The following is a 27,707-nucleotide window of genomic DNA, read 5'->3' on the forward strand; positions in this document are numbered from 1 at the left end:
TAAACCATATGAAGTTTTTAATAATTTCTGTTGTTTTGTACCATTTTTCCATGTCTTTTGTACAACAACTTATCATTAACACTATTTCTGGTAATTGGAAATAAGGAAATAGTGTTTTGAAATGAGAATTAAATCGAAAAATGGAATAAAATGATGATAAAAACAAAATTTGTAGTATTCATTAATTTATTTTTATTGCATCAAACAATATTTTTATACATTTTCATCTGTAACACTATTTGCGCTCAAAGTAATAAAAATATTTTATAACAAATAATTTATCAAACAATATACTTATCAACTTACAAATAGGCTTTTAATTCAAATGAAATTGACTAACAAAGATGTTGAAATTATAATCATATAATAAAGCATAATGATTTTTACAATCAGCATATAAAATATACATTCAATAAAAGATTTTTTAAATAAACATTTGGTTTTGTATGCTCACCATGAGAATATACAATTTTCAAAATAAAACAAAAGAAGTATTAAAATAAATAATTCATTTGGATAAAAATAAAACATACCCGATGGCAGTGATCAACTTATTTATTGTTTTGAGAAATTTCAAATTAATTTTGTTCGGTTTCGTATTCAATAATAGATCATTTTAAAATTTTATGCTCATTGACCAATGATGAGATTCAATTTAATTTTCGACTAATTTCATTTACGATATTGCCATTACACGTTACATATTTTAAAATTTATTTACATAAGCATAACATTTTGGCATAAACAGATTAAGCAAATTTATTTTTAATACCATGATTTAATAAAATAAACTTAAAATTGAATTATTTATTGAACACAGATACGTTCGCACTTTCTATCAAGAAAAATAAAATTAATATTGAATGGAATTGACCACAAACATTTTTCAATTAAGATAAATATTGAACACGTACAGTGTGAAGGTAATTGATGAGATTTCAGTATCCTTAATTGCGCTCTTAGTTATTTAAAAATCATATGTTTTTCATGAATTGTACTTGGTACAAAAAATTAATTTTCAACTTGCGTTTACTACAAAAAGCAGCTATATAATTCACAAGTTTACAGAAAAATATTGAGTTCTAAAAATATTATATAAAAACAGGAACGTTTTTATTCGCAAAATTCAAAAAATTATTTATAAGCAGCTTTTGATTACGTACTTATATGAACGTTTTTCTTTTTGTTTCACATCTAGATATGGATTTGGTTTTCTACAAAAAATAAGCATCTCGAATTATGAAAATAAAGACTTGAGGTGAATAGTATCACCATTCAACAAATACGAGTGATTTTTTATATATTGTAACCATAGTTGCATTTTGTTCTCGTTTCGATTGAGTAAATATTGGTAATTATCCTAAATTTTATTTATATTCTACTCAAATAGTTACTCTTTAACAGATATTTCATTTCTATTTATATATTTATATATTTTTTATATGTAGTATAATCATCACAGTGCTATGGACACAAAAATGTGTTCATTTTATACATGTAAATATTTTTTACTTCTTTGTAGAAGTTCATATGAACCGATTTTTATCGTCCAAAATATTGGCATTCCTGTAGTTCGAATTTGATTTAGTACTGAATAGTTCTATTGTCCTCGCTACTGTTATTGCAAGAATGTCATACTTCGTAAGCCCTCGAATACTTAATAAATATCGTTTTTTCTTTCTAGTATCACTTTTGTTTATTATTTCATCGTCATAAATATAGCAGGGAGCTACGTACATGGCAGTATCATCCCACGCAAAATATTTTCCGGATGATTTCGATAGTTTTAACAATTTCTATGTACAGATTAATGAGAAAATGCATTACTCATTAACTTCTGGAAAAATCACGAGCACATTGTTCAAGACACTTCTGAAGTCAACCAAAAATAATCAAAAAATTGCCGTAAGAACGTACAAGACACCTTATTTTTCAAGACTCAAGTTGCACAGCATCATTTTACACAGCACATTTTTTCTATTCATTTGTAAATCAAATGGTATACGTTAATGTAGTTATACAGAACGCAGAGAATCTATAAAATCATAAGTTAAGTTTTGAAAAAATAGCAAGGCGTCGATTGAACAAATTAGAACTGTTCGGTATGAATTGAAAAAATAACGAAAGACTACAAAAATTGATTGACAAAATACCTTGGGTTTCGATGATTTTTGTTTTGTTTTAATTGTTCCCTAACGGGGTGCCAAACGCCACCGTACCTAGTCCAGTCATTTGAATTACTCTCGGTACATGATTATCTCTTTATAAGCCTTATTATTGTATGGCTTAATGAAAGACTGCAGAAGCGTCCAGGAAAGTCAGGGAGAAAATATATTTTCACACGTAGACGGGCTGAGGTTCAGAGATTTTCGGTGGCTGGCAGCAACTCCACGGGAAGAGCCACAAGGCTCAGCACCTTGGCGAAAATTTTGGATTAGTCGGTCCGTGAATGTAGCTGCGCAATTCTTTCGGTGGTTCAGATCCGAAGTCCGAAGCGGTATCGACGTCTGATTTACGACAGATGATCATCCTGACATCAGTGTGCAAGTAAATACGTCCAGACTTTCCAGACATAAATCTGTGTAAAAAAGTTGCAGTTGTATAATACGTGGTAATCAATACGAGTGGCGTGCAAATGAATCATTGGTTTGAAGCATTACCTAAGATGAATAAGGTAACGTAACGTTTTATCGCGTAATGTTCGCTGCCGCAAAAAGGTGTGAGATCGTGGTGGCATGTCCGAGAGGTCGTACAGTACTACGAACATCTTGACGACGGTTCCCAACGGATTCGATAGGGTCACTTGAATTGTTCCACTTCTAGGTACCTGGTATCCTTTCTTGCCCAGATTTATGTGAGCCTGCAAAAAAATGCGCGCACCAATTATAAAATTATTCAAATTATGGACAAGTAACAAGTAGTAAATGGTCGATTGCAGTCGAGCGCTACTCACCAAGTATGGAGACGACACTTTTTCAATATCTCCGAGAGTATAAAAAAATACAGTGACCGGTAGTTTTCGATGTTTCGGGCAAAACGAGCCACTCGCGCCAATTTCAGCAGTGAAACCGTGAACCGTTGAAACTGGCTCGAGCCTGCCGTTGAGCGCTGATTCTTCGAAACTACCCAAGAGGGCATGGCTCTGGGGTCGAGTGCCGGAGGCCGATCGTCCTCGGCGAACCTCGCCACTTATATCACAGATATTTTCGACTTCTTTGTCGTTGTCTTCGAGCGACACTGCGCCTGGGCTCGGAGGTGTGTTCAGCTCAAAAAGTGCGCTGTAATATCAAAGTGCGGACAAGCAGTGTCTAATAAAATGTTACATAGCTTGGCTCTCACTACAAACGGAGGAGGATAAAAGTAATATAACAAACCTTCGTTTTGAGGAGACGCTATTGAGGCTGCTGTCGAAGTCGAAACAGCAACTTCCACGGCGCAAAGGTGCGGGACTAGAGGTGAGCGGTAGTCCGGTCCTACTGTGGAAAACCATCGAGGCGGCATTTTCGAGCGAGCGCCGAAAGCGCTCCTGATCTTTCATCGATGGCACACTGCCTTTGTCGACCTCGTCTTCGAAAGTCGCGTTCGCGTTATCTACGTCCAGACTGACCGATACCAGAGGCAGCTCTGCTTTCAGCTTGGCCTTGCTCTTTGAATCTTGTTCTTCCGGAGGCTTTTCTTGGGCGGCTTCGTTGTTTCGCTCGTCTTCGTCCTCTTCGTCTTCGGTACTATCGGAAAAATCGATGCGACGTTTCGCCCTATGCTCGCAAGCCGCAAGTTGCGAATGTTGCGGTAGCTGCTGCTGCTGCTGCTCGTTGCGCGTAAACAGATGTTTCAGTTGAAAGAAGCGCTTGTTGATGACCGTCGAGACATCGCTGACGCTCGATTGGCTAGGATCGATCGGCTCGACGGTCTCTTTGCTGCTCGATCGTAGAATGGCCCCGAGCAATACCTCGGCTTTGTTGCAGGACTGCTGCTGCTGCGGCGGTGGCTGAAGCGTTTGCTGGCGCTGCGTAGCCGTCGGAGACTGAGGTTGAGACGAGTGAGTCTGTTCGTTGACGAGTCGGTCGTACTTGTCTCGGCGCTTGGCCGTGCGCAATCCAGTGCGTCGTCGGCCGAGAGGCGTGCGCGCCCGCAAAACGGCCAGCACCTCGTCGAACTCCCTGGGACTGAGGTCGAGATTGCAGTTGCGCCTTCCCGAAGCGGAGCTAGATTCGCAGCGGCCGACGATGCTGGTCTGCTTGGAACTGCCGGAATTCCGGGGCACCCGACTGCTGATCCAGTCGAGAATGCCAGCCGATTGCTAATGGTGGACAAAAGGTTGAAAATTAATACGGTCGCGTAGCTCGAGGCACGATTCGAGCCGTTGCGAGTCGATGGACGGATGCTTACCTTCTGGCAGGCGTCGGCAGCTTCGGGATGCAAGAGCGGATTGAGGCGCAGATTGGTCACGCGAGTAGCGCCTTTGTCGGCTGTCGGAGATCGAGTGGAAGAAGGCACTTTGGGCTCCGGACAGCAGGGAGCATGGGAGCTCGTGGCCACCGAGCTGGCTGGCGCATGCTCCTCCGAGTACGAGCGTTTGAGTCGCTTCTCCAGGTGCTTGGCGCTGCATTGCTGCTGCTGCTGTTTCTGCTGGTGCTCGTCGATACTCAGCTGAATACGAAAGCTGCTCTCGAGATTGTCCAGGCTGTCGAGGCTGTCGAGTGCAGCGGGACCGAGACTCTGGTCGGGATTGGCTTCCCGCAAGGCCGGCAGGTGCTGCTCCAAGCTCGTCCGCTCGGGCGGGCTGTTGTTCAAGGAGGGAGGGGGCGCGCTGTAGCTGGCCGAGGAGGAGCTGGCCGGTGGCGGGCCGCAGGGCAAGGAGCGGCGTCGTTTGCGCTCGACCCTCGGCGGTGCGCTGCTCGTCGTCTCGTCGTCCTCCTCGGCGGTGGCCACGGCACAGGGGCAGTTGTGCTTTCCCGGCTGGTTGCACTCGTTCAGCTGAGCCGTCGAGCGGAACGAGCTCATGTAGTAGACGAACTTGGCGTCGCCGCCGCCGCCGGCCAGCGAGTTGTTGGGGGCGCTGCTCGACATGCCGTTACCCAAGTGCTGCTGGCCAGGCTCGCTCGAGGTGGCGCTCGAGGCCGGCCCGGGCTCCGCCACGAGGAGGCCGTCGATGACTCCGCCGGGCTCGCCGGGAGACGCGGCGCTGTTCTCGCCGTTGCAGCCGTCCTCGTCCGTCGGTATGAGCAGTTTGGTGGGTGTCGCGGCCCGGGGACAGCTGCTCTGAGTCTGAGTGGCGCCGCCGCTCTCCATGCCCTCGGCCTGCAGCTCGCTCGTGCTCGTCTGCTGAGCGCTCGTGGCCTGAGACGTCGCCGTGAGTTCCGGATGCGCCGGACACTTGAGCACCGGGGTCTCGTCCATCCGCGGCAGAGCCCACATGGTAACCTAAAATACACGCACACAAGGCTTTACCTAGGCAATGCTTTATCGAGAGCTTCGGACCGGATAAGTCTGCATTTCCGCAAAGTCTAAAGTAACAGTATGGAGAGAGCGTGGCTGAAGTCTATTAGTTATGTTGGTCGCATGGACGAGAGCGGACGAGAGAGGAGTGAACGAGAATTACCTTGAGGGAGTTGCCATCGCCTACACCGGCCAGCGGGAAGGTGTGCTCAACGGGCGTCTCGCGGAAGCGCCTCAGGTGGTCCTCGCCGTTGATCGGCTGCTGGACGATTCGAGTGGCCACGTAGCTCGGATTCAGGCCCTTGGTCCGCGACCACCAGGCGGCCACTTGACTGAAGTGCAGCCTCGAGCGGACTGCCTGGTACAAGCCCTGCGAGTTCATCGTCTCCTGGTTCCTGTGGGTCAAACCGATGCGTCAAAGTTGAAAGATCGAGTGCATTTCGTCGGTGCACTCGGCTGCAGCAATATGAATACACGGCTAAGCCCTCGAGAAACGATTAGCTGGAACAACTCGTTTTGTCCGGCTCTTCCGTTGCGTTACGGACCACGTGCGTTTATGCAAATGAGTCGCGCGTAGCTCCGACTCGAGCGAGCTTTAATTGCCAGCGATCGTTATTTTCCAATTTGCCGAGCCGACTTGGCGTACTCGTAACAGTCCCCGTTCCCCGAGACAATCGTTCGTTGTGCGAGAGTTCGCGTGCAAAAAGAGTCAAAATGGCGGAGAGGATGAGCGAAATGCGCGACTCGTGAGAAAAGCGAAAAAATAACGATAAGAAAATAAGGCGCGCGCGTAACGCGCTGGAAAAAAAAGAAGCCGAGCTGGAACGAGTATAGCAAAGGCGGCACGGGCTCGACTTTCTCGGGACTTTCACTCGTCGCTTGCAGCTCCGGCTATTATAGCTCGTGCTGCGTGTGCAGTGCTGTGCAGGCTACTCACTTGCTGGCGACTACGCAGATGCACCAGTACTCGAGCAGCATCTCCGACGACTGCTGCCAGGGCGCCGCCAGGCTCGAGCTCGACAGGACGCGATGCTCGTTCTTCGACTTAATCAGTCCGCAGGGGCAGTCGCTGCAGAGGACCACCTCGACGCAGAGGTACGTGCCGCACTCGAGTCGCTCGCTGATCTCGCGCACCAGCACCAGGTAGCGGTCGCACTGCAATTCCCGTTACCCCACACATTACATCATAGCCATTATCCCGTGAATAGAAACGATCGGAAAAGCGAAGCTCTTCTCACCAGGTAATTGTCCTTCTTGCAGACGTGGTTGTTGGGCGCGGCCTGGAGAGGCGCCACGCAGTGCGGTCCCTCCTTGTAGCCGCGGGGCCCGCCCTGGATGCGACCTTCGCTCACGAGCACCCCGAGGGCTCTGACGACGTTCAGCAGACTCCCGGCCGCTCCCGAGCTCGACTTTGGGCTCGACTGGCCGCCGACGCCGGCTCCCAAGCAGTGCATCCCTGAAACAGCCAATAACGACATTGTCATTTCATTTTCCATTGATCCATCGCTCATCGTTCCAATCGTTACATCATGCGCAAAAAAGCTTCAATAATATAAACACGAATGAACCTAACCCTCCATATTCAATTGTCAAAATACAACGCATTGCCTGTATCCTATAGATAGATATCCAAGTCATTTCATATAGTCCGTACCATATTTGAGAAATGACAGTGTACAAATTATTTATTATAATGTTGAATATTTTTCTTCAATTCACTTATCCTTTGGTTCTATAGAAAATGAATTTTGGGCAGAAAAAATGAGCAATATAGAATACACGAATGTTTGAAAAGTTTGAGATTCGGTACTGTGCGTTCGTGTTTAGAAGGACAAAACTTTTTCGCCTTGCTTATCTAAAAATTCAGATGAGAAAACAACGGATGACGTCGCTCAATCTGCAAAGTTTAACGATTTCGAAAATAGCCTCGGTAATAGCCTGCAAAAATTTAGCAACTTGCCTGATGCCTCGGAAAAATTGTACTAAAATATATAAGAATTACTTCAAATCGTGATACAGTCATCGGTTTAGCTGTCATGCTCGTGACAACACCAGTTGAAATTCTGTTGGGTTCAAATGACTGTTAGTGCTCGACGCCGAAATCAACCAAAGCTAAGTCGGATCAAAGAATCGTAAAGCGCTACGCTGCAGTCGAGCAAGCTCGTGGACCGTGAAAATGAAAAATCAAGGACGACTTGGCACATATAGGCATTACGTTGCCTACACGTAAAAGTTGACGTCTCGCATTAACTTGCCTTGTACTCGAAGCCAGGCAGAATCGAGCGGTTCGGGATGCTCTCGGGTTTCGAGCTATTGTATAGGATCAGGCGTAAACTCGCGTGCTCAGAACGTCGAGCTACAAAAGCTACGCACGACGTAAGATACGAGCTTTGACGAGCTCACTGCCGAGAATCAACGCGAATGTATAATACGCGTAATATACGTGTCTTGCAACGCGTAGGGGCTGCCTGTAACCCTTGCGGCCTGCTGTCCCGTGTCTCTCTCTCTCTTTCTTTTGCACCGACGCGCCGTCGTCTTTGTCACCGCTGGCGTTTAATGCTTTCGAGGGAAAAGACAAAGAAGTTGCTATGTACGGCTAAATATTGCTGATGACGTGCGTCGTTCGAGTAAATTACGCGATCGATTCTCACACACGTTCTGCGGACTCCAATTGCCTGAGTAAAATCAAACACTGAAAAGTTTCCGTTTTGATAAAGAAGTAATTACAAGTATATTTTATTCATGAGTCAGAACGAAACATTTTACGTGATTCAGAAGTCGTCCATCTTCGTTACGTAACGCGAGTCAAAGCGACAACTCGACTCCGAGCTCCTGAGACTGCACATACAAATCGTGTGCACACCAACTCAACTAATGAGATGCTTATGACAATAATAAGAAAACTACCGAAACCGATAACTTTGAATTTGCGCGTACTTTACATATTGCTTACTCGTAGAGGAAGCTCTGCGATATGCTCGAAAACATACTTTTCGAGACCAGATGTCGTAGAAGAATTTGGTTTGCAGATTTGTAAACTAGATCGAATTCCCAACAAATAAAAATTATTTTATCGATTTTTATTGTATCAATGAAAAGTAGTAATCATGAAAATAGAGCAGTCAAGCTTTAATTCGAAATCAAAAACGTAGAGATTCGAAGAATATTATGAAATTTACAGACTCAAAATGAAAAGTTGTACTCTTGCTTTCTCATAGAATTAGATATGTACTCAGAAAACAATCTACTCTCTGCAACCCTCTTTTTATCATCTTCAATTGAAGATTTATAATTGTTTTATCAATAATAAAACTTTAGTTATTTTATATTCGTAATACTTAAAAAAATCATTTTTCTATATGAGGAAGCTTTTTGCCAGCCTATTTTCACACAAATAGTCCGCGGGATAATTCGTATATTCCTACCAACGATGATGTCGGGGGTTTTCTTAAGGAGTTGGAGATGCTCCCTAAAATTAACTCGATCTCGTCGAATATTACTCGCTGTAAAAGAAATTGCAACGTAGAAATTCTGGTTCATTTCGTCAATCCACCGAATTCCCATAGTAAATTCAGATAGTAAATATTAAAATCAAATTCAATTCGATTTCAATCATCAAATGTACAGACATTAGTACAATGCCTTATAAAAATTAAATTAAAAGTTTGCCGAGAATAATTCATTCAAATAAATTATTTGTTGCATTTAATTTAACACGTAACTTTAATTGCAATTAACGTCTCTATCTCATGCTAATAAGACGCTTATGCCAATAATAAGAAAATTAACGAAAGCAATTACATTGAATTCACGCGTATTTGACATATTTTTACTTCTATTATCAATCTTCCCTTATACAGGTGAGAAAAATAAATTCCCAGAAGTTAGATAGATGCATCGTCTTGAAGAATAAATAGAGTATTTAGAGTATTCAAGTAGAGTTGACAAAAATTTAGACGCCGCTTATAGTTCTTGAAAAATTATTTAAAACTTGTTTCTTACTCACGACTCGCTGTGAATTTTTACTATATAGAAATGTGAAATTGCAGGTAAAGACAGGTGTGCGTAATAGCAGTAGTATTTCAGAAAAGTGTAGTAACTCGACAGGTTGTATTAATGCTCCGACACAGTATTTAAATGAGAATGTAAGAGTCGGTAATAAAATATCGGAATTGAGAGAGCCGAGAATGAAGCGTCTGCAGGAATCTCGGGTAAAAAGTCAGTGCACAGAGTCGAGAATGGCATCGATCATCGGCGACTCAATGGTCAAATTACGGGTAATACAAGTGCTGTGGGTCTTATGCCGAGCTTGTTCAACCGAGTTGCCATGGAAAGAAAGAAAGAAAGAAATAAAGAAAGAAAGAGAGAAAGAAGGTGGACTGCACAAAGAAGTAGGATAACGAACGAAGGGAAGGTAAAGTTAAAGGAGGTATGCGAGCACGGCGTTGTCGTGCTATGTATTGCGTAGCAAAAACTCGGTGTAAAAGAAAGAGAAAAGACGAACGTCGAGAAAAGACAAAGAGATAAATAGGACAAGAGAGAGAGAGAGAGAGAAAGAGCGAATAAAGCAAGCTACTCTCGCCACACGGCATTGCACAAGACCAATGTACATAGGCAGCTTATAATGCGAGCGTATATGCTTTGCTACGTGCATGTATGTGCGTGAGTCGCGAGGGCGAGCACCTACACCAGCTGTACATGTGGTAGGTAAACGACGACGGGTCAACATAGATACGCCAGTGCAGAGTAAGAGAGGAGCGCTACACAAGGGCGGCAAACGGGTAAAGGAGAGAAAGAGAGAGAGACAAAGAGAGAGACAGAGCATGCGTGGCTGAGGGTCAGCAACCCGAGGAGAGCAACAAACTGCTATGGTCAATTACCAAGTGAAGCTTCTAGCCGATATATATCCAATGCATCAACGACTGATATTTTTACCCCGAACAGGCCTCTGAACGACAAGCTATGGATCGAGAGCTCTTCGCAGCTCGATACGTAATAATAGCGACTCGACGATACGGCCTACTAACAGCCGCGACATCCCATTGGAGCAAGAAGTCCCCTCGAATCTCAAACGTCTCAAACGCGCCGCGACTTTTCATCGATAAGTGCAATTTTCTCATGTCATCGCTCAGTCTTATGTAAAACGAATAATCCACGAAATAATTAGGAAAAAACCGAGTTGAATCGTGGCTTCGTCAAGCAAGCCGTCGCCGCATACGATTACGCCTCACCAGCTGACAACTGAGCGAGAATCTGTCGATCGTGCAGGCGCCAAGTAATGCCGGAAAGCCTGATCGAAGCTTTGCTTTTTCATACATTTTGCTATATTGTATAGGGTAACGAGGCCGGACTGCCTCGCTAGTTGCGATGATTCACACTGGCTCGATCCGTATGCGTGAGCCGAGAGTCAGTCACTGCGAGCGTATCGCAAGACATCGGATAATCGGCCCTACTCTTACTCCGATACGACAAGATCAAATAGCTCGAGTTAAACTTCGTTAAACTTCCGTAATGGAGAAGCGAGAAACTTTGAGCCGACTTGTGCGGATGATACGTGTGCGACTGCGTACGGCACTGAATCATACTTGTCACCGCGTATACCTACTGCGATTCGCGATACTCCACAAAGATATTGCTCGTATATTTGTCCAACGAGAGAGCAGTCGATATTTGTCAACGCGAGACCAACATTTATCACGTGAGCGGATTACCATTTCACAAAGTATTGAACAGCTTCAAAATTGTGAAACAAAAAAAAAACGAAAATTCTCTTCCTACGTACGTGGAATAAAAATTTGATAAGGGATTGATTTAGCTGACGCGTTGAGAGAGCTATATAACGCACCAGCAAATTCATCCAGCAAACGAATGTACGAGGCGCAGCTCCCTCACGCAGACAATGGGCTCGCAATAGGGGACAAGGTTTATGACCTTTCTCCTTTTTCGCAATCACATGCTCACGGAAAGCTCGCTTCATTTGCGAGCATTTCGCAATTCGCCTTGATTTGGAGAAGAACGACGAAAAGTCGTCAACGCGAGCTCTTCACCAGTGCGTTTACCTTCGAAAATAAAAATATGCAAAGCTCGCGTTGAGCCGCATTTCAGGGATTCTTACTCAAGAAATCCGATATTCTTTAACTTGCCAATTTCGAAGCTGCTAACATCGAGCTTCCACTCGCAGCGCGACAGAGTGCATTAAACTACATTATAACTAATGTATTTTTCTTGGTTTTATTTACAAAATATGAGTTTGTGGACGTGCACTTCCAGAGCCATGGGTTCAAGACTGACATACAGTTGGAATGAGAGAAATAAAGGTAAAAAAGACGTTGAAAGCCTTTCACTTCTTTCAAAATACTTGTTGAAATTATTGCAAACTGAACAAAGGAGATGTGAGAAATTTATCGAAGCGTCGAAAAGTATCAATTTTGAAATGTTCATACTCGCAAAGTGAATCGGTAATCAATATTGATGATAAAAAAATTGGTAAACACCAGTAAAAACTGTATCTGTTTCAAGAGTCAATCGATTTATACGTATGTCTGTATGCACTCGTGTAGGTGTGTATGCGTGTTTGGTCCATCAAATGAGTTTTCTTTGAAAAAATATTTCACAACGATATTTTGAAACATTTCAATTGCGATCGAATTACTGTAAATTCAGCAACTATTAGAACGATGCAAAACACGCTGTGTTTTCCTCTCAGAGGCCCCTCGAGCAGGTACATACACGTACACAAGAATCCCGTTCGTTAGCGACGATACAATACGATCCGTTCGGAAAACGTAGGCTCCACTGAGAGCCTTGTATACAGAGAGACTTTGCAACACGAATGTATACGGGTCTGTGTACATAAGGCATCGCTCAATGACGCTCTACTTGCCTCACCATTCCAACATTTATATATTATCACAGAAGTCCATCGTAAAACTCGTCGAAATCGAATTGTTCCTTTATCAAAACAAAAATAATTGCACGATACGATCGAATACATGTATACGCAGAGGTCGTGTATATTCGATACTTGTAGGCTCGAGTCGTTGCAATCGCGTCTTATCTTACGAGAACTGAAAATGTATACATTATTAAATAGCATCGGCTCTCCGACACTCTTTTTTCACGGTTCAGTAACCCCCTGCTGTATATGTTACTCTGTGCATGTGCGCACGGTCGATGAGTCTCTTTAGCCTTTGTTTGTATACTATAATGCCCACGCCCGTACCAAACAACATGTATGTGCTTTTTATATAATTCATAAAAAATTTTGCTTTACAATTAAATAATTTGCTTTAGTAAATTTATTACTTTCATTTCTTTCGGCAAATAAGTCTTTTCAAGTCAACTTTTTCGTCCTTAAACCTTAGCAGTAACTATTTCTATCGAAGCCTTATTAATGCCACGATCGATATATTATCATCGCACTTTGCCTATTAAAAGAAACAATGATTCATAATCAATTCGGCTCTTTGTGAAAATTTTTTCTTCATCTCCTTCTAAATATACATCTAATCTGAACCCAACTTCTCAATGAGCTAGTGAACGGAATCGAGTAGTCAAAACCCTTATAAAATCTGGAATTAATTTTTATTCTTGACCTTTTCAAATGAATAAATTTAAATGCTTGAGAACAAATGTAACATGAGGAATAATAATAATATTTTATTTACATTAATTTCGATCAATATCTTTGCTCAAATTATTTATTCACGTCAAACTGTGGCCGCTTCAAGGGAAAAATTACTTCAACTTTTATAAGCTGGCACTATACTTCAGAAGCGACTTGTATATAAGTTAAAGTGCCAATTAGATAATACTGATACGATGTAAAATAATGTCGAATTTCAAGTAGTTTGCTATGCTTGAATTTTTTGTAGTGGCCTTTTAAAGTGAAAGAGAGAGAAGCTGACCAAGAAGTTTTTTAAAAGAAGCTCCCGATGCGGGAGCGCCTTGAGAGTTCGACTATTTTTGGCCTGGTTCGCCGTAACAAGATTAGAAGCTATTTTTTATGATTAAGTTTTAATTTGACAAATTTGAGATTGAAGATTGCGAATACAATATCAGTTATGAATGAGTCTATCTGATTCAGCAATTTTTCTATCCGTGCAGTACAAATGATGCACGACCTCGGTCTTGGTGCTGAAGTCTGGCTTTTCCGGTACAGCTTGAAACGCGATGCCGTTCATCGTGTCGTAACACTTTGAGTGGCGGGAATATCACTTGAGCTCTAACGATTCTAATCAGTTTTTTCAAGACTTATTTGAGTATAGATGCTTACCTTTTTATTTATGACTTTTGTAAGCAGTTATTGAATAAAAAACAAAAGGGTTGCATGGAACAAGGACTACACTATTTGAACACAGACTCTGAAGAAAAAAAATTCAGAAAATAATTATTGGGTAATTTCTAGAGTGATTTTAGTCTTGAAACAATGCGGATGTCCGTTCGGTTGCCCCGTTTGGTTGTAAAAAGTAGGAAAAAATGAATAAAAACAGAGCACAAGCAGGAGCGATTAAATAATGATTTGTATCGACGTCGAATAATTAGCACTACTATTACACATAGCACACGCATGCACGGTAGTAAGCAGAGCGTGTCAATAATCCTGTGGGTGCAGTCCATACAACAAAATCGACCAATCTCATATATCAATAACGAAAATCATCAACTCATTACATATTTGCTATAAACAATGCGACAATTAACATCAGTTTTACTGGTTACCGATTTAAAAAATTAGTTTTTGGTAAAACGATTGGCGTTGAATCAGCATTTGGTGCAGCATTTGACAGTCTCAATAGCGCGTGTATGCGTTGCATTGTGTAGTGTACACGTAACAGCGTTCAAGCAAACGCTGAAGCATAAGAGAGAAAATTCGATTACTCGGAGCCAAGGCCAAGAATTCTCTTCCTGCATCTGTTAATAAGCTTTGTAGCTGCTATTTGTACCTATATACATGCTGCATAGCTAGCGGTGAACAGATATATGGGCCTCGCCTTTTAAACTAATTCCAATCGACGATCGCACCAAAATGAGCCGACGTATTCCTAAAGAGTTATTGTACATGAATACTTTTTTACAACTTAGTATTTCCTATGATGAATTTGAACAATCGAATGAGTTTCGAACTTGAAAAATTAACTGTAGCAGCTACGCCGCCAAAGGTACTATCATCATGCCATGCAAAAGCCTTGAGCAATTTAATGATACTAAGGTGCGATGTTCATCACGTATTAATTAGCAAAGCAGTTGAAAGTTATGACCAAAAATTGAAATCCATACCATGAATTATTGTACATTCTTCAAACGCTATGATAAATCATAAAATATTTGTGTGCAACCAAAAAGATTTTGACAACTCGTAAAGAATTTCCTAACTAAGCCGTTCATTGCTAACTTATCTTCGGTATACCTATTTATAATATAATTTTGCAAATATAATTTTGCTCGCGTCGACACAACGGCACATGCGTGCTTTTATTGACTCCATTTTTTCATCAATACATGGTTACATATTCTCTTCATATTTGATACATGTACTGTTTTACAAGCGCAGAACTTATTGCATTTTAGCGTTCATTCGCATGACGGAATCGAGTGTGGAAACCTTGGTGCACAGCTTGGAAGGTGTGTAATAAAAAGTGTGGATTGACCAATGAGTAAGCCACAACTCGTGGACTCGCATGCAGAAAGAAAGAAAGAGAGAGAGAGAAGAAGAGATCATCGGATGATACAGAAATAGAGAGTTGACCCTGAGGATCGGATCAACTAAACGCGCGGCAGTTACCAGCGTGACTTTGTGCGCGAGTGAAAGATCACTAGAAAAGATCTAGTTGCTAAATAAAGAGATAGGCCTCGCTTATGCGCGATTTAGACGCGATTGCTTCGATCGATGCGCTCAAGAGTTTGATTTTTTCAGTGGAACTCGCCAACAGCTCTTGTAATTTACCACTGCTTGACTGTTGAATCTTACAAACTGTATTATAAACGTCATTAGGTACATTTGGTCAATACACAACTAAGAATCGGTGGAAAATTTATCCGAAACGAGTTTCACTCGATAACGGAATTATTTGATGATTGAAACGAATCAGTACTTTTTGAAAATAGGAAAACAAGTACAAAAGGGTGAAATTAATTTAGAACTGATATTAGGAAGAAATTACCAAACATTTTTTACTTTTGTTGGAATACATAGAGTCGCGCTCAATTATATAAATTCAACTAGCATTTTAGAATCAAAAATGAATATTTTACACTACATCTGGAAAATTACTAAAATCTACGACAGAACCATCGTAACTGCTCTTACACTTGATTAAAATCATCGATTCGAAAAAAGAACGTCGTGATATGAAGATAATTTATCTTTTCAAGCACTATTTCTTCCTTGACTTTCGAAAAAAAGCAAAACATTAGACCCTCTGAAGTCGATAAAGAAATTGATTTTCTGTCGAAACGAGCTGTTGTATCCTTGACATCGTGTCATCAAAATATATCATATACTTTTACAAGCTTATACCCGCACGCACATTGCTGAAGATTATTATCAAAACTATTCAAAAATACATTGTCGAACTTAATAAAATCAATTCAAATGAAAAAAGATGTTTTCACTACTTAAATAATATTGATAGAATTTAAAAAGTGACATTTTCATAGAAAGTACATTCGAGTTTCGTATATTCATATCTCTGTTTTCATTTTTATGTAAAAAAATTTTCTCTCGTTTTTAAATGTTATTCCATTATGTTCTTTGATATTTTAAATTTGTAATACCGTATGATCGATCACTTTTTATTTTTCCCAAATACTTTTTCGCTAATCAATGATTACAAAAACTATGTGAGGATATCTAGTTGTAAATTAAGATATAGGAAAGACAAAATAATTTTATAAACTCAATATATTATCAGACAAAATATTATGAGTTCAAGTCATTATCTAATATTTTATAAAGTATAAAAATGAGGTATGTATATTTTCGATTAGTCAATCGATAATGAAATTATAAAATGCAGAATTTTCCAGTGAAAAATATTACAATCACGAATATCAAATTTGAAGACTTAGTATGAAATACTTTAGCTTATGCCGATGCCCAAATAACAAATAACATCCTAATTTACTGAAATTACAGCATAGAACTTACTTACAACCGAAAAATAGAAACTAAATAGGTAAAAATTATGTGAAAGAGATGAAAACGTAAATATACGTTAAAATAAATACGTAAAAAAACGTAAAAAAGATATGGTCGTAAATTTTTGATAGCTACTATCTTAATATTTTACCTATCATCTTTTTAAAACTTCAAGATTAATTAACAATATGTGACTGCAATATTTGTAAAAATTTGTTCAAAGTGTCATGGAGAACTGTCAAGTTGGATGGATTACTCCACCGTTGGATGATCTTATTGTCTTGAGCCATATACTTGTAGTAGTTAAGCGAAAAAAAGTTTCAAACCTGATGGGACGTCCATGGCGATCAATCCATATACCTTATGCCAGACAAAAAGATTTTTTTCAAATCACACTCGGAACAATCTGTCACTGAATTGGTGAACATTTAAAAAGACCACGAGGCTTAGAGAATGACAAATGCAAGTACCAATATGTCAAACAGCAGCAGCGAAGTAGGAAAAACACAGCAAGCTAAGGCATCAGCCATCGGATAGAACTGGCTGCAGCTAAGCCCCGTGCTGTAACACACGCGGAAGCCCAGAGACAGCGGAGAGACAGTGCCACGAGCTGCGCGCGCACGCCTAGAGCTGGTGCAGTCGCAGTAGCAGCAGCAGCAGACTATAATGCAGTATGCACGTGCTGCTGAAGGCCCCTCCACTCGTCGAGTCAGGCGTCGAGCTCGGCGCGTCCGTGTGAGTGCGTGTAGGTGCAGCGATAAAGGCGAGCCGAGGCGAGCGTGTGCGTGCGAGCTCGCCTGGGAGAAGGGGTACGCAGCAGCAGCAGCCAAAGCGTCCAACAGCTGAGCGGTCGAGCCCACACAGCTGAGCGAAGACTTGTTAAGTTAGCGCCCAAAGTTTTTGAAAATGCATTTTACGAGTGGAGAAATAGCCCATTGAATTCCTCCTTACTTGCGGATAATTCCTCCAGTTTTATATTTACTTGCGGAATTCGCGTTCAAAAGTTATTAAATAAACAAAATGTTGATATTCGGCTGGGCGCTAATTTCACTTTCACGTTTTAAACATGCTACAAGCTGTTTATTGCACTGAAACAATTATCAATGAATTCCTCCTTACTTGCGGATTATATATATACCGATTAGAACGCGAAATTCGATTCATACATGAATTAAAATAAATTAATAAAAATATGTGCAAATAATCGTACGACGAGAGCAAGGAGCGTGCTGCGCGCGCATTTCAACGTCTGCGGCTACTGTCGGCTGCTGAGTTTTCGTATGGATTTGTTTACAAGCAGAGGTCTACTATTGTAACAATCACTAAAAGGTATATATTAATCATTAAATTAATAATAAGTGACTGAATTATTTCAGCAGCTAAGTGTTATAAATTATAACCAATTAACCCTGTAGTTGTGTTTTATTTACATTTATATAGGGGCATTAAGTTTTCAATGTGTATATTTTGATAAGTGTAACCTGAAAATGAGTTTGCTGTTGCAATTGTAGCTTATCTGTGTTATATTTTTTGTGTAACGTTGCAGATCATGGACGTGGTACTGATAAACAAAAACCCAAAGGCTTTGGTTTCTTTGCATTGTAGATATTTTCACTATCGTAGATGCAAAAATTCAAGGAGAAACCAGAAGAAATTTTTATTTCATTGTAAAGAAATCTAAAAAGTATTTTACGGAGAGAATTTTTAAAGATCACTTGGGCACCGATACTCTTCAGGATGTAGGGATTCTTAAAATTGTAGCTGTAAACAGAAGAAATTTGATCTATTTAAAGAAAGAGAGTGAGGGTCATTTCGAGCTTATTGTAGAGCCGAGTCAAGAGCACACAGAATCAAAAGTAGAAACCCTTCTGCAAATCGTTAAATCCCTTATTGGTATATGGTTAGTATATATAATATGATCAATTTTTAATATTATTTTATCAACCATTTTTTTAATTTCAGGTTATTTTAATCTGGATCTCAATCGAGTATTAGATATATTATAGGACATTTTTGAAAACAGTCCTCGAGACATTGCTGTTTTCATACCTCTTATACGTTCATGCACGAGTGATAGACAAGTATAGTGCAAGTACCTGCTTTTAAATATTGTTCCAGAGCTGTTAAAGCAGATATTCTCTCTATGCCAGATGGAACAATGACACACCTCAAACTTCTTTTTATAAAATTACAGGAGTCAAACTTGATATCGCTAATCAAGATGACGAAGAAAGTGATTACAGGTATGTGTAATTATTATGCTTTGCACTATAAATTAATGAAGCTTTAATTATTTTATGTATTTTTTAAGGTAATAAGGAAGAATAGTTACGTTATTGGCATGTTGGTCTTTCTTAATGACAAAACTGTATTCACTCCAGATAAAGAACAGGTAACTCATTATTTACAAAAATATGTCTAGAACATTACGCTTACCAACTTTTAAACAAGTTTTATTGCAACCATTGTGTACGCTTTTTTTATCCTTCTCTCTTGATTACCTCTCTTGAATCTCTCTGCTTGACTCTGTTTTTTCTAAAATTATTGTCATCATACTTTTTTTTTAATGATCGTTATAATTATTAACAAAATTTATTTTCAGCATTCCCTCCATCGAATAGTCAAAATATGTTAGGAACTGCGTGTAGAGATAAACTCAATGTGAATGGAACACCACCGGGCTTGGATGATTGGGTGTACTTTAGACCCCCAGGAAAATGTGTACATGTTGATCCTCATGATGATACACATGAAATGAATGAGACAATCATACCTTTAGTTTATGTTTTTCAGGTAATTTTATTCTGCTTTCATGAAGCAAAAACTGATAAAGTTATTAACTAATTAACTAAACTATGTAATAAATTACATTTTTAGATACCAACACCAAGAAATGGTAAATTCTTGAATTATTCTCAATGGCAACATAGGTCAAATGGAGTTTTACAGATTGAAGTAATGTATCACAGCTATATTGTTGTTTGTAATTAATCTTTTTATAGTCTTTTTGAATGATGCCTAAAAAATAGTGATAATCAATTATAAATTTTTTATCTAGCTCCAATAACAAAACTTACTATAGATGCAAGACTAGCTTACAGAAATAAAGGCGATCCTGAAGATGAATGGAAACATTATGCTTCTTCGATTGTGGAAAGAAATTTGGAGTGCACAATAGACAATGTTTGTTATTAACTATTGTATTTATTAATATTTTTTTTCAGTTATTATATCTTCCATTTTTTATTTTTAGGCCCTCGAAGAGTATAATTATAACTGCAGTACATTATCACTATTCGAACTGGGTTCAGTATTTCATGATTATTACTTGCTAAATATTCGTTTACCAAATGATCCATTAAAAAGGACCAATCAAGATTTAAGATACATTACTGATTTATATGTTACAGTAAGTTGGAATTGATTAAATAAAATAAATACCCATACAAGATTGAATTTAAATTCTTCTTGAATTATTCTTGATAGGTCATTAACCAAAATGGAGGATTTACAAAAGTTTGGGTATCTCTAAAAACAGTTTCTTTCTCAATTACTTTATTAGTACTGCGCTGGCATTGGAGAAGAATACATTCGCTGTCTAGATAACCTGCACTTTTAGAAAACATGTTACTAGTACTTGGATGTGCTCTTAAAGAGTCTTCTCAATAGTAAGAAATTAAAAAAAATTAATTTGTAAAATAATTTTGAAAAAAAGTTTAAAAATCTTGTAATGTTTAATTAATTGTTTCAGTGCCATTGGAATGTCTTACTTTATTATTTGGTATGTCATACATGCTTCAGTGCCATTGGAATGGCTTACTTTATTATTTGATATGCCATACATGCTTCTATTAGAAGATATTAGGCAAGGTATATTTTATGCGACGCTTTTTTCATTCTGACTCGTGTTTGCTGGAGAACATCTCATGGTTCAGGTTGGTATTCAGCATGCTACCAACGTTTTTGGCATCCAAAAAATTAATTTATTAAATAAATTTTCATTTTAGGATGGCGATCAAGAGACATCACTCAAAGGCTATTGGCGTCATTTATTAGCGGCATAGAAACAATTTAACTTTTGCTCGCCTTTTTACCTACTCCAAACGAACAGAATGATTCGTTAATTGTTTCTTTTTATCAACGATCAGAAAATATTGTTAAAATCGTTTTAAAATTGTGAAAATTATAAATCAGTAATTCATAGATCGGTTATAAACCAGACAATGTTCATAGATCTGTTTTAGTATCAGTTTTGATAAATTTAAGAAACAATTGTTTACAGGAACGTTACAATTAGTTTTAAAGAATCATTTTGATAGGTTTTAATAATTAACGACATTTTTTTTGAGAAATATTTATTGAACATGACGATATTTATGAAATAAAACACATTTTGCTTTGCCATAAATGTTCATAACATTAATTTGTTCAGTTAACAATAATTTATTCAGTTTCACCAATCAATTCATAGTACTGTGTACATATAAAATAATATCAATTTTTTCTTCTGTATGCTCTAACTTTGAAATTTTGAAAGAATTAGATTTTTTTTGTTGATCATCCTTAACGGACCATCGATCATTCACGGACCTACAGTACGCAACATAATGTAACAAATTTTCATCATATTTACTTGTAGAAGATGAAATCATTCCAGCTAGAAAATATAATTCATTATTGATTTTTAAATTAATTGGAATGCTAGCTGGATGTATGGAATTTGAGTTATTAAATTGATCCATGGTCAAAAATAGTAAAGGTGCTTGAAATTTTTTGTTCTTAATTTTTAGATGTTTATCAACATAGTTCGCTAAGCTGTTGGCATTGAATAACTCATCTTCGAATGATTTTTCAAGTTCTATGATTAATTCATTTTCAATTGATATAAATTCACAATCTTGAAAAACTGTTTTTACAAATTCTTTCACGTTTAAATTACATTTTATAGTTCCGTTTTCAACAGTGAAGTATTTCAGACAATGTTTTAATCGATCTTTACGCAAATTTGTATAATTTCCAGACTCCATGTAATTAATAATCGATGTATTGATACAGAAGTGGCTAGTACATGTACTGACTATGATATTTTTAAAATTAGCATAATTAGAACAGGCTGAAAGGCATAGCTCGAATAGACTATCAAACAGACACGAAGAATCAAATTCGTATTTTTTTCTGTTGTACTCCATCACGGCATCTTCATTAGCATTTGTCAGCATTTTTAATTTTTTCATACTTGGCCTAGAATGTTTTTCCCTCAGATCTGCACATTTTCTTAAGAATTTTCCTCTTTCTCTTGTATTCAAACGTTTGTTTTCATTTGAGTTTTCATTTATTACAGGAGGCATCAGAGTTTTTCTGACCAAATGGCTCATCGCCCTTCTCAATGATCCATCCAGGTAGTCATTGACATACCGAGCAATAAAAAGCTGACATGAAATGGGCCTATGAAGTCTAGAGATGTGGCGAAGATCTGCAAACAGAGCTTCTGATCGTCCAGATGTTGCTACTTCGATATTAGTATTGAATTTTTTCATCATTATGTTTGTCCATATTGGATATTCTGAGAATAAATTTAAAAAATTTTTCATTACATCAGGGCAGTAATATTTATTTTCTTCTTCTCCTTTTTTAGATATTAGATGTTCACAATTTTTTTGCACTTTCATAATGTCATTCATTAATACGTTATTGGAGTTGTCACATTTATTATCACTCCCATTGTCACTTTCACTTTCACTGTCATTTTCATCTTCATCAAGGTCCACTAGAGTGAATTCATTACATGAATCGCAATCACAATCTTTCTCACATTTTTTAATTGTATGGGTCTCAATGACATTTATTAAATTTTTTAATGCTGTATCAGCAAAAGAATCAATTGTTATTTCAGGACTTTGACAAACGACAAAGATGTTTTTGACGGTTTCTATAAATTGCTGATAATTTACTACTTTACTCAAGAAACCAACAAGGCTTACATAAAAATCTTTGACATACCAGGAATATCCATGGAAACAAGGCCACCTAGTTATAGATTTTATTAAATGTGCTATATCTGCTCTTATAAAACATGGTGGCATATCACTTTTATTTTTTATCACAGCCTCATGACACCAGTTCAAGTACGTCTTGAATGAACAATTATTGTACGATAAACTGATACAATTTTGTAGAGCCTTGGAGCCATCAGTCACTATTTGTTTAATAGGCTGAACATTTCTTGCTCGCCACTTATCAAGCATAATTTTTAGAGAACTAGCTGCATGATATTCAGTTAGAAACTGAAATACTGGATAAATTTTACCTAAACACAATAACAATGGGTTCAAATAATATAAATTGTTTTTACTTAAATATGAAATATACATATTGAATCAATAAATTTACCTCCAATTGATGTGCTTATTACATATAAAAAAATATGTGAAGAGGTGCTTGACAAGGAGCGCTTAATTCTCTTCACAAATCTTCCAGCTGCATCCATTGAGACTGATAAGTCTTCACTCGTTGAGCATAAATAATTCCACAATTCTATTTGTTGCTGTGTGCCAAACACAACGTGAAAGGGATATTCTTCCAAAGAACTAATTACGTCCTTCCACCTATCCCCACATTTCATATTTATTAACTCATCAATTACATTTTTCCCACTTTTAACACCTTGTGCTTTAAATTGTATGCTTGTGCGAGCTTTTCGCAAAACTGGAGTGGTCGGTACCAAGGGTCCGGAAACTTTGCCAAACTCCGTGTAGATTTTCTCCAGTTTTCTTTGGAATTTTAAAGGTTTGACGTGGAGTAATTCTTCCTGGTGACGTTTTCTTACGTGACCAGACATCGGTCTTTTCCCGAAGTGATCTATTAGACTCGAATCACGAGTACTAATATTAAATTCATATTTATCTGATGACTCTTTATAACTTCCTTTCAAAGTATTCTTGCACTCATGACACTTGGCACTTATTTTTATCTCTTTTGTTGATTTACAATAATACCCTTTTCCAAACATAAAAGCACACGGATATTTATATTTTTCGTAAAATTTTTCGAAAAAAATGTGCGTCCATCCGTCCGGAAGTGTTTTTTTTGTATAATTATCAAACTGTTTATCTATGGGTTTTATATTAAGCCACTCAATATCTGTGAATTCAATGGTAAGATTGTCTTTTTGCTCACACTGAAATATAGCTAGATCCTGGATGGTGGGATTGATGATTTTTTGAGACACAGATTCATTATCATTCAAATAATGTTCATTTAACTGATCTTTTAAACCATTCCAATTATCTTTTACGTAAAAGTATATTGTTGATGGCTTAAGTAAATTCCCAACTTCATTACTCACATTTTTCCAAACTTTGTTGCTTTTTCCAATTAGTTTTCCATCATCATCAAAAATTTGTTTTGTTTTTATTACTGCAAACAATTCATCGACACTTTTAACGGGGGCACGACCAAACACCTTCCGTGATTTTTCATTATTCTGAATTTAAACATATATATTTAGCATAAAATTAAACTTCATACATGGTAAAAAAAAAATTTTTTTCAACTTACTTTGTTGCTCTTAGAGATTAGATCAATATCCATTTCAGAACTTTCAAATATATCAATAGAATCCATTTTTACGTAGAAAAATAAAGATGTTTATAACTTGTCTTAATACAATGATGAATGTTGTAACAATTGAATTACACGAAACAACCCCTTCAATAAGTAAAATAAATTTTTAAGACAAAACGAACACACTAGTCGAGCAGGTCCAGACACGGGCACATACGGAGCAATGATCATTTTCTTTCGCGCCTCCGTTTCTATCACCGCTGCTCGGCTGCTACGATCCTTCCGAGAATCGGCCTGTCCCGGCCAACGAACTATCGCGACGCTGCATGCGATTTAGTGCAGATTTGAATCGAGCAGGTCCATACACAGACAAATTTGGAGCAACGATCGTCTTCTTTCGCGCCTCCGTTTCTATCACCGCTGCTCGGCTGCTACGATCCTTCCGAGAATCGGCCTGTCCCGGCCAACGAACTATCGCGACGCTGCATGCGATTTAGTGCAGATTTGAATCGAGCAGGTCCATACACAGACAAATTTGGAGCAACGATCGTCTTCTTTCGCGCCTTCGTCTCTATCACCACTGCTCGGCTGCTTGCGATTTAGTGCAGATTTGTATCGAGCTCGGTTCGAACTATCCTCACACATCGAAATAAGTAGATAGACCGTAAAAATGCCACCTAAGAAAGGAAGTGTTGATTACGACCAAAGATTCAACCAATTATTAAACTTTGTAGATTACATCTTCGATGAGGATGGTGAGCTTGTTTCCGAAAGTGCGAAAATGCCAAACAGTTCCGAACTTGTTTGGGAACTCGTGGCTACTGAAATGAATCTTAAGAAAAGAAACATTTACGAGTGTGTTAATCAAAATCGAGGCCAATCAAAAGGAACGCTCGGATTAAAAGACAGATTAAAAAACCATGTCAAAAATAATAATCCTAAAAACGAAGTAATAAAAAGTCTCGAGAGTGACAGTGACAGTGACTCAGAAAGTGATTCCGAATATATAAACAGTGAAATAGTCTGCGGCGAATTAGAAAAAAATAACGCGGAAAAAATGGAGTGCACAAATAAATTAATTAGATCTGATGTCTTGCAGTTCTTAAGAGACATGAGAGAAGATATTTTTTACAGAAAGTATATTAAACATTTAGGAATATTCGATTTTCATGTCATCTACTGGAGTTCAAAGCAAGTCAGCAATTACAATTACTTAGTGAAACAATTAGATTATATTGAAGTGATCGTAATCAAAAATTATTTTCAACCTTTTTACCTTCTTACTCACCTGGTAGATGACATCAGTTTTATTGGCATTGGTGGAAAACTTGAAAAAAAATTTCTTTTCGCTCAAATGATATCTGATAATTATAGCGATAATTTTGAAGTGTTTTTTACCGAATGGTTAAAATCAAAAGTTCACGTACCAGAAGCAATTATATGTCCGTGTAACTCGAAGATAATATTATTGTTAACGAGTGTTTTAAATGGTAGCATTCCTCCAAAAGAATATTACAAAGCATGTTTCAATTATTATAAAGCGACATTAGTCGGTCAACAATATGTTAAGCCAAGATCCATCATAAAATTATACGTTAAAGATGTTATACTGTGGGTGCGAAATTTAGAATGTTTTAAAACAGATGGCATGAAAATATTCTATTGCCACGTGATTTTATATCTGAGCACAATTAAAGAGAGTACTATTTTTGAAAAAATAGTAAAAATCATCTTTAATTTGATAAAAAACGAATATGAAAACGATGTTTGTAAGGATTTCAGACAAACATTAAAACATATTGTAATTCGTGATGAATATTCGAAAATTGTTGCTAATTTAAAAGCAGATGATGATAGTGATTTTGAAGAGATTATTGACATTCAAAATGTATCGATTGATATAGTCGATTATTTTCAAGATCTTGGTGATTGCAGTGATCAAAATTTTTATGATGGTTCTCAAGACTTGAATGGATACAGGTGCGAACAATTTGTTGACCGGTTTACTACTCTGTGTTGTTTCTTCCCTTTATGGTGCAATTTCATGAAAGAAAATTTAATTTCACCAACATCCTATGAAGCATACTTACCTTCCGTGCTGGATTGTCACTCAAAGTGGAATGTAGATGATTTTATAAAATCACACATTACAAACATAAAAGAAAGTGAATTACTTGGCAACGGTGATAACACCGAAAAAAACAATAAAAAATGTACTTCGCCCAAAAAAAATGAAATTTCATTTGACGATAGCCACTTGTGCTATACGGAAGGTTGGTTTGGACAAGACGGTCACACAGGTTCTACCGGAGAAGTTTTGTCTTTTGAAGAAAATCGGGCTATTGTTCAAAACGACAACATTGAAGCAGATCAACACGAAGTGACTACTTTATGTAATTTATGGGAAAAACTTCAAAATCATAAAGTATTTGTCAACGGAAATCAATGTAAGAAGTTGACGCACGATAATCGACTGTATCAAATTAAAAATACATGCCCAATAGATAGTTTGACAGAATTTTTCATATGTTTACTGAAAGAAAGTAAAATTATCTTTGAAAATCTGTTTCAAATAATCCAAAGTAGAAATGGTACAGAGATAAATGTTTTTAAACTTATACTCGACTACCTTCAATCTGATTGTTCGCTCGAATTTTTTTATAAAGAAAGATTGAAGTACATGTTGGTTGTAAAAGAATATGAAAAAAAGGAAGATTACATTTTAGTAGACCTTAGAGAAATTAGGTGTGAGCATAGTATTAGTTCATTGTATAAGAAATTATTCGATCCAATATGTGAAAATACAAGAACAATAATTTGTGAAGTATGCACCAACCAAACGGAAGAAAAGTTTATTTTGATAACTCCCGATATACATAAACTTCGTGATAAAGGAATATCCGGCCTTCAAGAATTGATAATGGATGATTTACAAGATGAATTTACAGATTGTTCATTTTGTGGTAATTATGCCTCTGCGACATTGACAAAAAATATAAAATCAATCCTTACAATAGACATTGAAGATGCCTATAGAGCAGACCTAAATTTAGTATATAAAAATAATCCAATTATGCATAAAATACAAGACATTCCTAAACTCCTAATGATAAAAGATTCTCATTTCGAACTGAGAGGCTTCATATGTTTTTATGGGTCTAGTGATCAAAGTACTATTGGACATTATTGTAGTTGTTATAGACTAAAGTCTGGTGATTGGGAACTAAGAAATGATAGCGCACACCATACAAAAAGAATATCGAAATTTACAGACAAAAATTGCGAACAATATATAAAAAGCTCTTTATTGTTTTATGTGAAGATAAATTTATAAAAAAATTAAGATATTATTAATCTTAAAATACAAACATTATTTCAATTTTAATTTCAATGTAACAACATTTTTCTAATTTGAATAAGTTGAACTTATTACTAATATTGAGTTTTCATATTATCATGTTCAATAAATATTTCTCAAAAAAAATGTCGTTAATTATTAAAACCTATCAAAATGATTATTTAAAACTAATTGTAACGTTCCTGTAAACAATTGTTTCTTAAATTT

At 37.8% G+C, this 27,707-nt stretch overlaps 2 protein-coding genes across 3 annotated transcripts; one reads left to right on the forward strand and one right to left on the reverse strand.

Moving 5' to 3' along the window:
- Window positions 1–168: 168 nt before the first annotated feature.
- LOC106660523 (protein FAM214A) lies at window positions 169–17,295 on the reverse strand. The gene is made up of 9 exons (XM_014383506.2): window positions 16,906–17,295; window positions 6,678–6,895; window positions 6,377–6,594; window positions 5,603–5,834; window positions 4,390–5,424; window positions 3,375–4,300; window positions 2,954–3,278; window positions 2,661–2,860; window positions 169–2,578 (listed from the first exon to the last, which is right to left on the reverse strand). Exons 1-9 carry the CDS (start codon window positions 16,919–16,921, stop codon window positions 2,410–2,412), a joined length of 3,339 nt encoding a protein of 1,112 aa, XP_014238992.1. The 5' UTR covers window positions 16,922–17,295; the 3' UTR covers window positions 169–2,409.
- A 141-nt stretch (window positions 17,296–17,436) lies between these two features.
- On the forward strand, window positions 17,437–22,172 carry LOC106660284 (protein wntless-like). Of its 2 annotated transcripts, none has more exons than XM_023460266.1 (11): window positions 17,437–17,908; window positions 18,126–18,479; window positions 18,542–18,822; window positions 18,891–18,971; window positions 19,182–19,372; window positions 19,457–19,562; window positions 19,638–19,762; window positions 19,833–19,988; window positions 20,066–20,247; window positions 20,331–20,514; window positions 20,587–22,172. In XM_023460266.1, the coding sequence occupies exons 5-9, from the start codon at window positions 19,208–19,210 to the stop codon at window positions 20,183–20,185; spliced, it is 672 nt and encodes a 223-aa protein (XP_023316034.1). In that variant the 5' UTR covers window positions 17,437–17,908; window positions 18,126–18,479; window positions 18,542–18,822; window positions 18,891–18,971; window positions 19,182–19,207; the 3' UTR covers window positions 20,186–20,247; window positions 20,331–20,514; window positions 20,587–22,172. The 2 variants fall into 2 exon arrangements, with proteins under 2 accessions (XP_023316034.1, XP_023316037.1); XM_023460269.1 differs by lacking the exon at window positions 17,437–17,908 and adding an exon at window positions 17,928–18,055.
- Window positions 22,173–27,707: the final 5,535 nt, after the last annotated feature.

This window comes from Trichogramma pretiosum, unplaced genomic scaffold, assembly GCF_000599845.2.
Source record: "Trichogramma pretiosum strain Unisexual culture from Peru unplaced genomic scaffold, Tpre_2.0 scaffold130, whole genome shotgun sequence".
Lineage (NCBI taxonomy): Eukaryota > Metazoa > Arthropoda > Insecta > Hymenoptera > Trichogrammatidae > Trichogramma > Trichogramma pretiosum.

Excerpts from the sequence above, each read along its gene's own strand:
- LOC106660523 (XM_014383506.2), bottom strand. Across the intron at positions 6,595-6,677 it reads GCAAGAAGGACAATTACCTG|TGCGACCGCTACCTGGTGCT; the intron begins GTGAGAAGAGCT and ends CGGGAATTGCAG. Across the intron at positions 3,279-3,374 it reads AGCGTCTCCTCAAAACGAAG|CGCACTTTTTGAGCTGAACA; the intron begins GTTTGTTATATT and ends TTGATATTACAG.
- LOC106660284 (XM_023460266.1), top strand. The coding sequence starts at position 19,208 with ATGTTAGGAACTGCGTGTAGAGATAAACTCAATGTGAATGGAACACCA. Across the intron at positions 19,563-19,637 it reads TCACAGCTATATTGTTGTTT|CTCCAATAACAAAACTTACT; the intron begins GTAATTAATCTT and ends TTTTTTATCTAG. Across the intron at positions 19,989-20,065 it reads TTACTGATTTATATGTTACA|GTCATTAACCAAAATGGAGG; the intron begins GTAAGTTGGAAT and ends TATTCTTGATAG.